The 18,198-nt window shown below is 34.9% G+C and overlaps 1 protein-coding gene across 8 annotated transcripts in view; it reads right to left on the bottom strand.

Moving 5' to 3' along the window:
• The window catches only part of RAPH1 (Ras association (RalGDS/AF-6) and pleckstrin homology domains 1), a 95,529-nt gene that overhangs the window by 28,555 nt on the left and 48,776 nt on the right, over positions 1 to 18,198 (bottom strand). For 5 of the 8 annotated variants that reach the window (XM_077885144.1, XM_077885143.1, XM_077885145.1 and 2 more), the window contains exons 5-8: positions 14,792 to 14,872; positions 9,881 to 9,955; positions 1,121 to 1,198; positions 530 to 689 (exon numbers count right to left, since the gene is read on the bottom strand). In XM_077885144.1, the coding sequence (XP_077741270.1) occupies positions 530 to 689; positions 1,121 to 1,198; positions 9,881 to 9,955; positions 14,792 to 14,872 (394 nt within the window). The remainder of the gene's footprint in view (positions 1 to 529; positions 690 to 1,120; positions 1,199 to 9,880; positions 9,956 to 14,791; positions 14,873 to 18,198) is intronic. The other 3 variants (XM_077885146.1, XM_077885147.1, XM_077885148.1) reach the window with 3 other exon arrangements.

Below are 18,198 nucleotides of genomic sequence, written 5' to 3'. Positions count from 1 at the left end.
TTGTTAAAAATAACAATTGCCAGGTTGCTAAAATCACACAACTAATATTAGAAACTTTTTAAAGAATCAATGATGGCATTAAAAATGAGGGATTTTTAAAATTAGAAAACACCACACTTAACTATAAATCATAGGAAACTAAGATTTAGTACATCTAGCTAAAAATAAAAAAGATAGGCTTTATGTTTTCCCTAAAAGTCAAATGCTGGTATAGGGAATTCAAAACAAAAGCAAATAAATAGAATGGTCTTAGTAAATGTGTCTATGCAGTTATTTGAAGGAAAAAGCATTTTATTACTTAAAAAAAAAAAAAAAACTAGTTTAGCCATAAGAAGATCTGAAGTGAACTGGAAATGATCTTGTATTCAGAGAAATCTCAAATACTTGGAGGGGGAAAAAAGATAATGTAAAAAGCTAAGGCTCCATATACATAGGGGGGAAAAAGATGACTCAAAGTGCTTTAGTTAACATGAAACCTGTTAGCATTGCATAGTAACTAAAAAGTAAATAAAGCAATTAGATTACTAACCCATTTGTAATTCAGAGATGGTTTCTACCAGCGACCAGTCTAAACTATAACCGCAGTGGGATTTGTCCATTAGGTTATCCAGCACTTGTCTCACTGTCTGCCTCTCATCCACCATCATTGTTTTAGAACTATCGTCAGACATGTGGACTCTAATCACCAACTACAATAGGTAAAAAGGAAATTAAATACAAGCCAAAAAATAGGCATTCTAGTAATTTCTCCCAATATCAAGTAATGTTTTGAGTAACATTCTTAGGTAAATATAAATTAAAACACAAATAATGACTTTATTATGCAAGAAAGATACTCTAAAACTAGGTATCAAATAACCTAAACAAATTTAAAGCATTTTTTAAATGATAATAACAGGTAAGATTATAGTAAGACTATTTTGTTTTACTATTTTAGGAGAATTTAAAGCAGTTCTTTCTAATACATTTTATCTACCAAAAAAAATGTGACAAATATATCAAGAATACCCTTCTCTCTGTATCTTGAAGGTATGTTATATAAACAAGGCACTTCTTTATAAATCTGATTTAAAAAACTGATTACAAAAAATCCCAAACGAGGAAGAAGCCCAAATAGCACCTTTTTCACTTGTGCCTCTTTAATTTTCTCCAGGGCAACTCTGATCTTCTCAGCTTTCAATTTTGCTGCCTGTTCTTCCTGTGAACACAAAGCACTGGAGATAAACGAATGCTAAAATAATGAGAATTTTTGAAAAGTCTTTTTTTATCTTAAGGATGTTGCCACCATTGGATTTCAGTAAGAATATAACTTCACATACTTATATAGAGCACATTTAAAAATAACCTGTTCAAAAAGTGAGAACAGACATAGTACAAAGGAACATTTTTAAGATGCAGGCTTCAGGAACTCTTATCAAGAAGACCAGATTCCATCTTCTAGAGAAAAAGAAATCTGTGATACAGCAAATTAGTGAGTTTGATTCTGTCAATCCGAAGCAAAAGAATTTCAGGCTCCAGGTAGGAGAAACAGGGAATGTGTAACGGTTTATGTGATGGCCTGACAGTTTGCCGCACCTGCACAATGCCTCAACTCTGAACTTATGCCTGCCTCCAAAGTATGGGTAATTTTTTGCATACTAATGTTTTGTTCAGTTACACTGAAAATGTATCATATCACCATAAAACAGCAAAAAACAATATCAATTTATTTCTTTGCAACCACATAAAAGTCCTTAGTAAAAAATATAGGTATGTTCTCATCAATTTATCAATGCAAATGGAAGTTGCATTATACTTTAGGTTTCATTATGCTTTGAAAAGCACACAATACAACCAATGTCTCATGTCAGTAAACTCATAGTTATTCCTATTAATTCACTGATGAAATTTTTAAAATGCTAAATAGAACTTTCCAAATATTTAATTTCTAGTAACTTCTTTGTAAAATTTAGATTATAAATAGTAGTAACACTATCAAAAATTATAACTATACTTACTCTATTTATTTTTTCCTAAAATAACGTATAGTGCTATAATACCAGTACTTACTTGTATTTTCCAGCAGTAGGCCATTGTACACTGTAGCCTTAACCTCCAGTTGAGAAAAACTCATGTAAGTAAATCTTTGCTTATGAAGGATTACTTTCTAACTCTAAGTTTTTGGTTACTCTGGAAAATATCTAAAAAAAATATACACTGCCATCTTATATATTCCTATATTCAATAGAAGACTTAAAACAAAAGAAGGACCTAGTTATATTAGCCAACTTTATCTGCTCTGGATTATGATTAAAAACCACAAACCATGTGTTATTCTTCACAAAATAGCTAAAGCTTCCTGAGCCAAAAACAAAAATGAAACTTCAATTCATTTAATAGATTTGGTCCCTGTTCTCCTAAATTCTGCTGGCTTTCTTGTTTCTGAACTGTTCTCTTTCCATTTCATACTAAATCTTCCCCCATTTCAAGCTTAGTAGTTGCTACTCTGTACAACAGAGGAAACAGTAGTTAAGAGAAGACAGTAGGCTTGTTTGCTAGAAATCGGATCCTTTTCAATGAAAGGAGCCAGTGAAATGACATAATAACCAAGGTGTGGAAATACTATCTGTAAACCCAATTAAACTGAGAACAAAGAACTTTATTTTAACAATGGAGGGGGTAAAAGAAGACTTGATTCATAGACAATTATAGATATATTCATTTGATTAAAAGATTAAATAACTGTATCCCCTTTTATGCAAATAAATAATTGTAAAATATGTTACCTGATTATTTTATTTTTTTAGAAGACGTAGAAGATTCTATTTATTTATTCATGAGACACACACACACACACAGAGGCAGAGACATAGGCAGAGGGAGAAGCAGGCTCCTCGCAGGGAGCCCAATGTGGGACTTGATTCCCGGCCCTGGGATCATGCCCTGAGCCAAAGGCAGACTTGCTCAACCGCTAAGCCACCCAGGCGTCCCTAATTAGGCGTTGCCTAATTATTTTAAAGATTTTTTTTTTTTAAATGCATGCTATACAATAAGGAAACTACACTACTCTCATTAAAACTCCCAGTTACTAGAATTCTGTTTCTTAGAGAAACAAATCATTAGTTAAATTACCAAACCCTGTGTTTCTGATGAATCTAGCACTACTCTAGAAATGAATTTTGAATATTAGCATTTCCCAGTGGTTTTATGAAACCAGTTATTTAACAGGTTTTTTGTTTTGGAGTTTTTTTTGGTTTTTTTTTGGAAAAGAAAGAGGAAAGCAGGAGTTTTATGATTTTTTTTTCCAATGGGATAATTATCTTCTGTTTCTCATGGCTCATTTGCCATAGCTTATGTATTAGTATGAATGCCTACTACAGAGAAGAAAAATTTACCAAAGCATATCTGCAAGTTTTACTTCATGTCTCTTTAAAGCAAACTTAAATCTCAAAGTCTGATGAGTAAAGATTGATATGTAAAATCAGTGTTTTGTGTATTTGGAATATAAACACGAACTTCTGAAAGGCTAATTTTTTTTTGTAACATTATAATTATTCAGCAGAAGTTAAAAAAATTGTCCCAAAAGCCAAAAAAACATTTTGAAGGCAAAAAGAATATTCAAGAGAATAAGACAAGACACAGACTAGGAGGAAATATTTGCAATTTATCAGGCACATATTTGCAATTTATCAGACATCTGATAAAGGACTATTTATCTAAAATACATAAAACTCAAAATAAAATGAAATAAAATACATAAAACTCATGAAAATGAGCATTCCAATTAAAAAAATGGGTAAAAGACATGAACAGAGAATTTACCAAAGAAGATACAGAGACAGCAAATAAGCCCATGAAAAGATACTCAATATCATATGTCTTTAGGGAACACCAAATTAAAACAAGATACCAGGTTATACAATCTATTAAAATGGCCCAAAACCTAAACACTGAAAACATCAAATGCTGATGAAGTAATGGATCAAAAAGAACTCATATACATTGCTGGTGGGAATGGAAAATGGTACAGCCACTTTGGAAAATAGTTTGTTGGTTTCTTATAAATCTAAACATTCTCTTACAATATGATTCAGTAATCATGCTCCTTAATATCTACCTAAATGAGTAAAAACTTACCTCCACCCAAAAATCTGCACACAAATGCTTCTAGCAGTATTATCTATAATTGCTAACACTTGGAAACAACCTGTTTCCAAGTAGGTGAATGGATAAAATGTGCTACATCTAGACAATATTACTCAGTGCTAAAAAGAAATGATCAGGCCATGAAGACACTGAGGAAACTTAAATGCATATTACTAAGTGAACGAAGCCAATCTAAAAGGCTGCATACTGTATGACATTCTGAAAAAGGCAGAACTATGGAGACAGTAAAAAGATTAGTGATTGCCTGGGGTTGGGGAGAGAGAGGAATGAATAGATGGAACATAGCACTTTTGTAGGAGTAAAGCTATTCTGTATGATACTACAATGGTAGATACATGTCATTACACATTCGTTCAAATCCATGGAATGTACAACACCAAGAGGGAACCCTAATGTAAACTGTGGATTCTGGGTGATAATGATGTGTCAACCAAAGCTCATCAGTTGTACCAAATGTACCACTCTGGTGGGGGATACTGACTATAGGGAGGCTATACATGTGTAGGGGCAGGTAGTATATGGAAAATCTTTGTACCTTTCCCTCAATTTCACTGTGAATCTAAATCCACTCTTTAAAAAAAAAGCTTATTTTAGAAAGGAACATACAAATTTAAATATTACATTCTAATATTCATTATAAATATAAAAATAGTATTTTCATACTCCTATTTTAGTATAATACTATTTGCCAAATACAAAAGAATACAACCAGTACTATCTTTTAAAGGACTGATACAAAAAGTCATTCAATTCTAAGATTAAGTTTCTGTTCACAGGCTAACAGGAAAATGTTGACACACTGGAAGAAACGAGATTCAGAGCAACCATTTAACATATATTAAACAAATAGATTTCCTAGCCATCAATTAAAAAACCATCTTTATGTAAAGCATCTAACTTTAAGGCTATCTTAACATCCAAACTTAGTACTTCCATTGCTCAAAATACTACTCTTTAATAACTACATAAATTGCTCTATTTTAAAACTGTATCAAATTCAAATTTAAGAGCTATGTGCCTAATTTCAACCTAGGCAGCTTTGTTCTCCTCCAGTTTATTAACAAGGATGATCCTTGCTAGAAGCTTTCTGAAGAAACAACTGATCAAGATGCCTCTTACTTTAAGAGGCTGAATATCATCACTGGAGCAAAACTGAAAATAAAAATATATCAAATTGCAAGATTCATAGTATTTTATGTTTCCTATGGATAACCTCTTCCTCAGAAAGTTTAACTTTTACCTACATTACCATGGTAGATATACCCATAGCTTTACTTTTCATCATTACAACTTAGGAGAGGAAGAAACTGTTTTAAGCTCATAAAGTGCACAGTACAGGAAAGATCAATAAGTCTTTGCTGATGTGTTTAGACTATATAGTAAGAAGACATCCGGTAGTTTATTTATAAAGGCAATGCAAGTCTATATTCAATGTCTGCAACCCAACTTCAGTACAAAGAACAAAGCTTTATTCATTTCTTGTTCTCTTCTTTTTGCTAATGCAGACAACCTCAGGTCTTAAGCCTTCTGTCCCCCTATCTTTTGACTGTCCCTTTCTTCATGTTGTTTGTCCCACAGCCATCCTCAACATAACTAAAAGATATCTCACACATATACCAACTTTCTCTTCTACCCTGTCTTTTAAAAGAGCAAAAGACAACCCATTTTCTACCTGAAAAACTCCTGTGCGGCTATCAATAACCGTCAAATGCCAAGCCTCCTCAAATTTACATAAAGAACAAAAACTCAGTGAAGATCTTATGATTAAATGAAAGCCAATGCTGTGGTTACAAAGTGTTAAAGCATTCTCAGGAGTGTAAAAATTAGAATACTCAAAGAGTGACAGTTGCTAAGAGATGGCTAGTGAATTCCTTCAACTAAGAAATTAAGGCTTTGTAAGTTCAAAACAAATCCAGTTAAAATTAATGGGCTAAAAAGTAGCAGTTTCTTTGAGATTTAGGTTCTTTCACATTTTACAACAAATTTGTTTAAATTTATATAAATTTAAAAACGTTCAAAGAAAACCTGGAGTGGTAAATAGTTCACTGTCCATGAAATGCTCTACCCTATAAAATTACTTACGGCCAAAATAATAATAGTAACAACTACTTCACTTTCCTGAAGAAATCATGACATTGATAGCATCTCACGGAGAAGAAAACTAACATCAAATGAACCTAAAACTTGCCACACACTTTGAGGTGTGTTACACACGGTATCTCATTTAATTCTCAATAATGCAAGGCCAATATCATTATTACATACACTGTACTGATTAATAACTAAGGCCCAGAAAGACTAATCTTTCTAAGATCATACAGGCAGTTACCAAATGACTTATCACGTGCTCTCTCCACTGTGTCACAGTTCCTTTTGTTCATAAGGGTTATAGCGCAAACTTAAGGGATAACAGTAAATAAAAACTGTTTGTCAACAATGAAAGACTTACAGTAATATAATAGCACTTTTATAACTTTTCTGAAGCACAGAAAATGGTGGTCAACAGTACAACAGTCCTTGAAGGTCACTAAAGGACCATTCTGTGACAGATGTTTGGGGAGACTATGTAAGCTTGGGACTAAGGGCAGGGTATATGGGGTATAGGGTATAGGGTACCTGCTTTCGAGGAGCTTACATTTAATAAGAGACAAGACCATAAAGAAATAGATGTGTGGTAAGTCAGTCTGGGATAAGTCCCATCTTAAAAAATAAAGCAGGGTAGAGGAGTAAAGAGTGAAAAAAACGCACTGTTAGATAAAGAGCCAGGGAAGACATTCAGAATAGTTCCCAGAAATTTAAGGGCAACAGATCAACAATATGTCCTTTGCCCGTGGCACCCATTTACGGTACTAATGCCATTCCTAGAAGAAACTGTTTGGTATTGTTTTTGCAGAGGTTCCCAGCTCAGAGCTGTATGTGGGTTAGTTATTTCATTAATAGTGGTTTAGTGACAACTAAATTTATGATGGAAAAAAAACCCAAAACACTCTTTTGGCTGCTGCCTTGGCCTAAACACAGTGCTACTATGCTCATTCTACTGTGTCCTAACTACTAGGTGTTACAATATCCTAGTTTGGTCAAGTGTATATGAGGCACTATGCTTTTTTGGGTCAGGGGAGCCAGACTGCCACACAGGTGGCACACAAAACGTGTAAACCCATTTTAGTTTCAAAACAGCCAAGTGCTCCTGGATTGAGGACACCGACATTGAAAGGCTCCTGCAGCTCAAGTTAGGAATTTCTGCTACCTCCTTGACTCCACACCCCATTCCAACCTAAATGTTTACATTTTTGCTACTGAATCACAGTCCTTCTCAAATTTCTTGTATGTAAGCAGAGTAGTATGTAGGAGGTAGCTGGAGCCAGATGTTGGTTACAAACACCAGCAATTCCAACACTTGGGTCATGGGAGAAGAGCTGATCCAAGCAGAGATGGCTCTGATGCTGTAGTTGGTATCACTGTCTCTTTCTTGGGTACAGGGAGATGAGAAGTTACTGACTGCATTTATCCATAACTTGCAAAGAATAGCTCTCCCTGTGGTAGGAACTCTGTATTTATTCACTGCAGGATCTCCAGGGTTGTGAACATGGTAGTATTCAGTAAACATCTGCTAAATGGATGAAGTTATTCTCTTTAATGATTTGCCACTGCATTTAGAAAAAAATACAAACTCCTTAGCATGCCTTGATAATCTGGTTCCTGCCTCCTTCTCCAAACTCAAGACATTCGCTCCTATCTTCATTCAACTACTGTGGCTCCTGCAACATAGCTTCTCTTCAGCTTTTCAAACCTGCTAAACTCTTCTCCCTGGGCCTATCTACATGGAGCACTAAACTTCACCTTCAAGCTGGCTTTTCATCCTTCAATCTTTAGGTTAAATGTTGCCCCCTTAGAAGGGCCTTTTTCTGATCTTGCCATCTAAAGGAAATGTACCCCCAATATTCTCTCTAGTATTGCTCTAATGCTTTACTTTGCTTCCTCCATGGCATTTAACATGATTTAGAATTTGTTTATACTTGCCCATTAATATTTTTTATCTACCTTCCTAAGTAGACTGTGAGCCCTGAGGGTAGGGGGATATATCCATTTTATACAAAGTATGTCCTAGCTCCAGGATAGTATTTGACTCAACAAATATTTGTTCAATAAACAAACAATGGAAATGGTAAGCTGTTACATCTGAGAGCAGTGTACAAAATGGACCAGAGGAAGGAGAGGCAAGAATGAAGAGACAAGTGTGGTAGCTTTGATAACAGATTAAGAGCCTATTTTAGGGCAGTGGCAATGGGAACTAAATGGATGGGTGAACTTAATCCTGCAGATTCTTCACTGGAGCTTTAAGATAATAACTGAGAAGAACGGCACCATGGGTGGTAGAGTGCTCACATCTGGGTAACCAGGAGAGTAACAGCATTCTGAGCAGAAACAGCAATGTCACAAGAAGGATATGAATTGTAAGGCCCCAGGGTGAGTATGGGTATGGAAGTTAAAGATCTGTGGGACTGGAGGTGCTGGTAAAATGCTGGTTATCTTCCAAGAAATACCTGACAGCAACCTGGACATATGTTACTCTTAGGTAAAGAGATCTGATCTAGAACAGAGATCCTTTTTGAAGTTAGGAGTGTGGATTCCAGGGAAAGAGAGAGTAAACTGAGGACAAGCTGAGGGAAAGAACTCTGCTATTTTTATAAAGTATAATACGGCTATTACCCACCTAGACTTCTACATTTCCCTGATCTTAAGCACTACTCTATTCCTAGGTCTACTTTAAAGAGAAACTCAGGCAAGAGAAAGGGTTTCAATGTCTCTTGGGTCTTCTCTTTGAGCTACTTCTCAGGGAGATTTTAATTATAGCCTTATTACCCTCTTCTACAAGTTTATAAGGTTAAGTAATAACTTTTTAAAAAAACCTCAGACACAATAACTTACCCATAATCACCATCATATTCACAAGAAACTATAATGACATCTGATATTCTTGAATTTAACATTATTTAAATAAGATAATGAACTAAAAACATGACTTGAGGTCAAAATCTATTCAGCTTCCCTATTCTTTCTTAGTTAACAGTGACAATAGATAATGAAATAAAAACATGACTTGAAAATTGGTCAAAAATCTATTCAGCTTCCCTATTCTGTTATTTCTTAGTTAACAGTGACAATACATAAGGATTTTAAATTGATGTAAAATATTAGCCCAATGAAAATCCAGTTGGACCAATTCAAACCATTCTGAGGAGAAATGAGAAATTAAAATTGCAGCCTTCTTTTACAATTTGATTAAGCTAATGTAAAATAAGATTGTTTATATAAATAAATGTTTTAATTAGCAAGATGTCTGTAATATAAACAAGAACTAGAAAACAAAATTTGCTGAAGAAACAGCATGGATAACCACTACTAATAAAAGTTAAAGCTAAAGCAATGTTTTCAGACTTTAAAATGAAGTAAAATGTTAAACTAGAAAAAGTGTAACATACTTGGGAAGATGGTCAGGCATTTACAGTATTTTCTGTTATTGAGAGTAGAATATTAAGTCATTGTATCTTAAGTCATTAAGATCAGTAAACAATTACCTTCAGTTAAGAGAGAAAAAAAACTATTAACAACAAAGATGCTGAAATAAGAAAGCACAATCTGAGACATCTGAGAGCACAATCAAAACCAGAAATTATATTCTACCTGAAAGACAGTTAAATATTTACATGCAGGTGGAAAGAAGAAGTATCACCTTGGTCAGCAAATGAGAAGGTTTTCCTGCAATGTTTCTCAGAAGAAGGGAGGTTTCCCTGTCCAGATAGGAGTGCTTGTGCAGAAAAAGAGAGAGAAAAACAAAAAAGGCAACAGAAGTCAGTGGAGGTTTTATGTGTTTAAAATATAAAGTAGACAAAGAACGATTCTCTATCATTAATCTCATGTCTTTTTCCTACAGTGAAATGTGTCCACAAGAAAACTTAAAAAAAAAAAAAAAAAGATGGGAAGGCAGACACCATCTATACCAGTAGGCATGCCCTAGCTGGCTCCTGCCAGTCCTTCACTCTGTGAAAATGGATCATGCACTGCACAGATCACAGAGCCAGCCTGTCTTCTAGGGCAATGTTTGTGAATGCTGTGCGCACAGTACAGATAAACAGGTGTTGAAGACCAATGACTAAACATATTCCTTCCCTTTGTTAAAGGCTATAAAGACCTATATAGCTTTAGGACTAGTATATTCTTGTGAAAACAGAATAAGACTTTTAAAAACTTTTTAAAAAACTCTGCAAGTATCTGATCAATTCAATGATAGCCACACTGAGAAAAAAAGGTCCATAAATATTTTGCCTAATGGATATCACTTGTTTTCAGTAAAATCTTATTAATTCACTCATTATATCAGAATACCAGTAAGACTGTATTACATGGTAAAGGACTTACATAGCAAACAAAGGACATGAACAGAACGTTTAAGAAATTGGTTCCTTTAAAAATTGATTAAATTCAAGCAATTAATGTATTTTCATGAAAATGATTTGTGAATAATCAAGGCTCTAACTACCCTTTTCCCTCTTAATAACTTTTTAGTAACATGTTCAAGGTAAGTTTATGCAATTGTATTTATACTCATATAAATTATAGCTGTTTCCATATAAATGTAATTCAGACTTGCTTATCCCTAAGTAATTCTGAATTAGCACTTATTTTTTTAATGCTATGTAATTACTAATCATCATTTAAAACAATATATTGGCAGGGTGCTTATGAGTGCTACAGTTGGTTGAGTGTCCCATTCTTGGTTTTGGCTGGGGTCCTAATCTCAGGGTCGTGGGATCAAGCCTTGCAAAGGGGCTCTGTGCCCAGTGTTGAGTCTGTTTGGGACTCTCTTTCCTTCCCTGCTCCCCCCACCCTAAAGTTGTTCCTGAGAAAAAGTCCTTTGGAAAGAAACTCCTTACACATTTAGGTAAAATACATAGAATATAATTTCTAAAAAACCTACTCCTATTTCCTTTATCTTACGCAAAGATTAGTTTCTCCGAAAAAGATCCCCCCAAATAAGTAGAATACCTAAATTCAGATAATTATATTACAAATTAAAAAAAAATAAATCTGCTTCATGCCATGAAAACAAACTTTTTGGTATATGTAATACCAGAGATTTCAAGTTTAAACTTAAAAATCTTACAAGATTTACTCAATTCATCCTCAAACTCAATTCACCTCAACACTTCATTCAAATCACTGAAAAAAAAAAAAATCTGTGATCTGATCAGTAAGAAACAATGATATCTAACTGTATTTGTTTAAAGACTCAGAAGTAGAAGTTATCCATTTAAAAATATTGAAAGCCTAAAATAAAAGGAAGATAATCATTAAATTACTATCGCTAGTGTATCAAAAATAATCAACATCTAAAAAAAAAAATAAAGACCACAAATAATAGCTGGATGCGACGATAACTTGTGTGGGTCAGGTAGAGCTATTCACTGCTTACTCATTAGCAGGGAGGGAAGCCAGGTCTGCATGTTTCCTCTATCTAAACTATAGGTATTTGCAGCAGAAAAATGAAAACTTAGAAAACATTAGAAGCAAACTACTTCCTTCAATAAATACCTTACTTTATCTATTGTCCCCTAATGGTGCCAGTCATATGTTGCTCTAGAATTCCTCAGAAAGGGGGCCAAGGCGTTGGGATAATTTGTTACTGGAGAAAGATACAAGAGGAGTAAGAAGAGTGGTATGCAGTTGGAGGACTGAGAAAAAGCAAAGGACATTGCTTTGGGCATGTCCTTAAATCAGCCTTCTGTCTTGGTACATGATGCTGATAATAAAAATGCATATCACTTCATTTAAATAGGGCCTTCTTGCATTTTCTTTCACTCACTACTAACAACATGAAGTTTGTGGCTTATTTTTAATCCACTTCACTGGTTTATTAGCTTATTTTCTTTCTCTCTTCCATTTTCCACTTTATTTTTTCAATTATTTATTAGGTTTCAACTTTGAGCCTGGAACCATGCAAGGTACTGGGGATGTAAAGGTGACCAGGATAGGCATTTCTTACTCTCACAAAGTTTAGAGTCTAACAGGGAGATTAACTGACATCTATAATACAATGTGTCAAGTGGTATAGAAGCAAGTAGGAGGTACAGTACTTAAGACAGAATCAGGGGCTCAGGGAAAGTATTTCTGAAAAAGCTTAGAGTCCTGGAAGATGTATAAGAAGCAGCAAAAGTCCCACATCACACATGAACTTTTATTGTCTTCATATGAAAAATCACATAAATGGGAAATGCTGTTCATAACAATCTGGGCTTAGACTCTAACTCCATTTTACATGTATGATGTACCTTAAATACAATGTATTTCTGTATGATTTTATTTTATTTTTTTTAAGATTTTTTTTTTTTTTTATTCATGAGAGATACACAGAGAGAGGGGGAGACATAGGCAGAGGGAGAAGCAGGCTCCCCATAGGGAGCTCGATGTGGGACTTGATCCTAGGATCCTGGGATCATGACCTGAGCCAGAGGCAGATGCTCAAGCCACCCAGGTGCCCTCTGTATGATTTTAATATTCAATGACTCTTCTGAGAATGCCATTACCCTATAAAACAAATTGAGAGAAGCCTACAATTTCTTTTGTCCGGAATTTACCAAGTTATTCATTATGTTGGAAAATCATTTCACCAATGGAAAACCAGCTTGAAGAGCTGCCAATACCAAAACTGGCAGTAGCAATGTGCATTCTGTTACATGCAAGTAAATGACAGGAGACATTTGGAATTCCTTTTCACAGAATTAATAAATACTATTAAATTAATGAAAAGACATGAAATGCAAGAATTTGAGTTTCATTAATAAAGACTACTTAAAAATAATGCACATTATTATGTCTTATATAAAATAGTTACAGCACAATGAGAAATCTATTCTGTAAAAATAAATATCAAAGTCATTTTATCACTGCCTCATCCAAAATTATAAGTTAGGGAATGGTTTTATTACAATTATACATAAGACTTGGGCACCTGGGTGGCTCAGTCGGTTTAAGTGGCTGCCTTTGGGTCAGTCATGATCTCAGGCTCCCTACTCAGAGGGGAGTCTGCTTCTCCCTCTGACCCTTCCTTCCTTGCCTCCCCCCACCATGCTCTCGCTTTCTCTCAAAAAAATAAAATCTAAAAAAAAAAAAAAAACCACACAAAAAAAACAATTATATGACTCATTTGTAAAATTTCATATTTCACCATTTTCTTTTTCAAATTTCTATAAATTGTCTCAGCACATTATACCTACTTCAGTTAAAGCTATTTTCTTTTTCTATTACCATATACAGATATGTTTTGTCTGCCAGTATTTGTCACAATATGTTTTATTTCCACCACATTTCTGCTTTCTCTTTCCTGTAAAATATGACTTCTGATCTTTTCACTTGTCTTATAAGTGGGTATATGATTATGTCATTGTGTCTTTTACTGCAGTGGTGGCCAAACATTTAAAAACTGAAATACATTATATTTAAATTACTTTTTGATTATTCTCCTTCATCATGGGTATTAGAGCATTAAATTCATTTTTAAAAAATATGTAGGTAGGTTAGACTATCTATGAATTTCATTTGGGACAAAACTAGTGATTTAAATTATGTTATAAAATGGGGGTACCAGGACTGAAAGGATTAGGAACTAAACAAGCAGATGACAATGCAAGTGTTAAAGTAAACATGGCTGATGCTTGAGAGTGTAAGGGAGGGGCTGAAGGTGAGGTAAGAAAAGTGTTTTTCACATACCGGATATGACCCATTCACTGGGTTACTGGGTTATTACCAGGCAAAGGAAGGGAAGGAGGATCAGAGGGAATCAGATTCAGCTGGGTGGGGGTCAGGACCTCGGGGTTTTTTATGCTTTACAGATTATTCTGAAGCAGCACTGTCCAACTGAATATAACACAAGCCACAAATATAAAATTTTCTACTAACCATATTAAAAAGAAAACACCAAAATAAACATTAGTATCTTTTGTTTACCTGAAAATATCCCAAACAGTATAATTTCACGAAATAATCAATAAAAAAGTATTAATGATATATTTATATTTTTAATTACGGTCTTTGAAATTCATTCTACATTTTATCTTTATAGCACATCTCAATTTGGATTAACCACATTTCAAGTCCTCAATAGCCATATGTGGTTAGGGCTTACTATAAGCAACAGCACAGCTCCGAAGAATCCAGATTTGTCAACCACTGACCAGAGGATACATTTTTGAAGGAAGAAATTAGGTTTTCAGTGAAGCATGAGAACAGAAGAGTTATTCTACTTGATAACTCCATTCTGAAGAATAGCTAAATTTGTTGGTATCCTAAGAAATTTACAAAAGCCCTTAGCTTCAGAATAGAAAAGAAAGCATGTGGTTTTAGATTTTGATACATCAGGTATGCTACCACCTACATAATCTTACCATAAGTATTAATATTCAATCGTACTGTATCATATAGTTGCTCATTTGTCTTCTGCTCATTTATTTTTTAAACTGGTTTAATTTTTGTTAGAAAAAAAAAAAAAAACAGGTATATGACCAGGTTTCATCATCAGGAGTTCTAAAGAATGCATTCTTCTTCACTGCTATTTAAGTAGTCCCATGGACATGTTTACAGAACTTACAGGTGTCAGCTCAGCCTGTTCTTCTGTGAAGTCAATATGATGCTTGGCCTGCTTGCTGGAACATCTCAGAGAAATAGCATGCTGTGAAAATGCAGGAAGGAAGAAAATGATAGGTAAAGGAGGTGGAAAAGGGCCAGTCTCACTATCATGCAGGAAGAGAAAAAGATCACTGAAATGAATCGTTGAAACAAAACAGTAATGAAAAGTTGCATGCATCTTTCATTATATTATGCAAAAATAAAAAAGAACCAGATGATCCTAACTCTAACCTACCCTTAAGTTAACCTCACTACTTCTTGACAGCAGAAATCTATGGGAGAAAAACAATTCCAATACCAATTCCTGCTTCAACTGGGCCCTGACTGCTGTTTGTCAGTACTATTATTACTCTTCTCCCCTCACTCCCTAAGTCATTCCTTATAAGCTCATTCTAAATAGTTTCCAAGTTGGTCAAGCTTCTAGTTTCACCCTCCTACCTCTTCATATGACCTCACTTCCCATTACTAAGAACATGATGTCCATCAAAAGGATTTTCATCACTAAAATGTATCCTGTAACTACAACACCCCATCCTCATCCTTCTTTCAATTTCTATATGAGTAAGTTATGTATTCCCCTCTAAAGTTAAGCATGTCCTAGATCCCACTCATTCCCTCCCATTCTCAATCTGATACTCAACTAGTCCAGTCTATTGGGAATGGGAAGGACAGAAAAATACTCAATACTTCTGGGCACACACTTCTTGTTAAGCTAGTGTTTTCTCCTTTTCACTGCCAAATTTCCTGAATTCAGCTACAGTGTACCACCCTCCACTTATCCGTCAAATTTCCACAATTTAGTATCTATCTTTCATCTCCAAGTCTGCATCCTTCGAGTTGTAATGCATTCTGTAATTCTTTTTTTTTTTTTTTGCATTCTGTAATTCATTCTCAAAGTCACCAATGACCTTTAATTGAGGTTTTCTGTCTTTCCTATCATAGCACTCATCATATTATACTGAAATTGAAATTGGTTGTCTGTGTTGACACCCTCTCCTCACACTATAAATTATAACCTCATAAGGACATTGTGTATTATGTTCATAGTTTTATCCCTTACAGCCCAGTGCAATGCCTAGGCGCGCAAATATTTATGGCATGTGTGAATACCTATTTCTTTTTAAGATTTTACTTATTTAATCATGAGAGACACACACAGAGAGAGGGAGACACAGGCAGAGGGAGAAGCAGGCTCCAACGCAGGGAGCCTGATCTGGGACTCAATCCCAGGACCTGCAATCACGCCCTGAACACAAGGCAGATGCTCAACCGCTGAGCCACCCAGGCATCCCGTGAATAACTATTTCTTCTTGGACTTCATGCCAGAGCCATAAGCTTGCCCAGATCAAGACTGATTTTGCTTTGCCTTCTCTACATTACCTTCTTAAATATATTCTATAGCACTGTGTCAATCACTATATCAATGGGAGGCCTATCAAATCTATATTGTCAATATCCTCATTCTTGGGAAATAAAAACTGAAGTATTAAAGGCTAAAGGGGCATGACAAATATAACCAACTCTAAATGGTTCAGGAAAAAAAATACACACATACACACACACATATATATATAAAGAACAATAAAGCAAATGTTGCAAAATGCTAAAAATTAGTGAATCTGAGTAATGAGTTCTTTGTACTATTCTTCAGTTTTTGAAAGTTTCATACTATTTCAAAACAAAAAGTTTAAAATCTCTTCTCTGTAAATTCAGTCTCATGCAAGTTCCCATATTTCTAAATACTTATTGGTTAATTTTTTAAGTATATAAATCTGAAGTGTTCAAAAAAGATGATGCCAATATACCATGTTATGAAACAGTATGATGGAACATTAGTTATTAAAATTCAACACATCCTCACCAAAAATGAATAGATGTAGGCAAAGTGACAAAAACAGTAGAAATAGTACATGTGCAAAGATTAAATGTTGTTACATTATTAAAGTTAGAAAGGGATTACAGATGCTTAAACATTAAACAATTTTTCACTATTAGGTTCCATTACCACAAAATATTTACATACTTTTCTATAAAAAGCTCACCAAATCTAATTTTTACCTCAAAAATGAATCTGGAGGTCAATTCTGTACATCAATTTTGCTCTAAACATGTTCAGTTCCAAAGAATTTTGTTTGCTATCAAGCTATCAAATTCTCCAACAATCCCTCAAAAACTCCAAAAATCTCCACAAAGTTAGTTACGGATCATCATTTTCTTGAATTGAATCTGTACCATGTTAGAATGGAGTACTACTTACAAGCCAGAATCTTGTGCTGGTGCAGGGGGCAGGGGATGGCAGGTGTATAGAAAAGCACTGATCTCACACAGAAGCCAAACCATAATCAAGAAATGGCCTTATCCCAAAGAACAAAATAAAACACTTAACTTTTGATAACTAATACCTTAGACTACAACTAGAAAAATGACGTGGAGGTCTGTGAACACACATTAGTGTTTCAGTAAAACAGATTTACATTCATCCTTTACTGACATGTCTGCATTTTTTCATAAATATTAAAAATGAACACTGATGGTATAAAATGTGGACCCTGGAGCTGGAGTGATTGGGTTTGAGCCTCAGGCTCAGCCATTTACTGCCAATGTGATTCTAGGCTTACTATTTAACCCCGTTTCCCTCACATGTAAAATGGAGGGATAACAGCATTTTCTCCAAAAGTTGCCGTAAGAATTAAGTGAATAATATTACTATTACAAAAGTGGGAAACCACCAACCTTCACCTGAATTTCATTTAAGCTTCAATTCATTTAAATTAGGACCAGTTTAGAGTTGTTAAATTTTAACAATACGGGCAGCCGGGTGGCTCAATGGTTTAGCGCTGCCTTCAGCCCAGGGCCTGATCCTGGAGACCTAGGATCGAATCCCACATCAGGCTCCTTGTGTGGTGCCTGCTTCTCCCTCTGCCTCCCTCTCTCTCTCTCTCTCTCTCTCTCTCTCTGTGTGTGTCTCTCATGAATAAATAAATAAAATCTAATATATATATATAAACAATACATGCAGAATATACTAAAACACCACAAGATGGGGATGTTACTGGATAAATCTCTTTGCCCTTTTTTTTCTGCCCTTGCAGTTCTGTCTCTAGGTCTGGATCTAAGAGCACTGGCCAGTCTAGCCTTGTCCTGATTCTCTTTCAATGCTGTGATGAAACAGCATGGTATTGCAGTATGAACTCTACAACCAACCAGACTATCTGGGTTCAAATCCCTGGGGAACTAAATTTGCTTCAGTTTCTTCCATTGTGAAAATGGAGGTAATAATATCTATTCCATGAGGCACTGTGCAGATTCAGTATGTTGTTAAGCACAATGCCCAACAACAGAATAAGTACTCAATAGAGTAGGGGCTAT

This window comes from Canis aureus, chromosome 36, assembly GCF_053574225.1.
Source record: "Canis aureus isolate CA01 chromosome 36, VMU_Caureus_v.1.0, whole genome shotgun sequence".
Lineage (NCBI taxonomy): Eukaryota > Metazoa > Chordata > Mammalia > Carnivora > Canidae > Canis > Canis aureus.
This window is presented reverse-complemented; position numbering and strand designations above follow the sequence as displayed.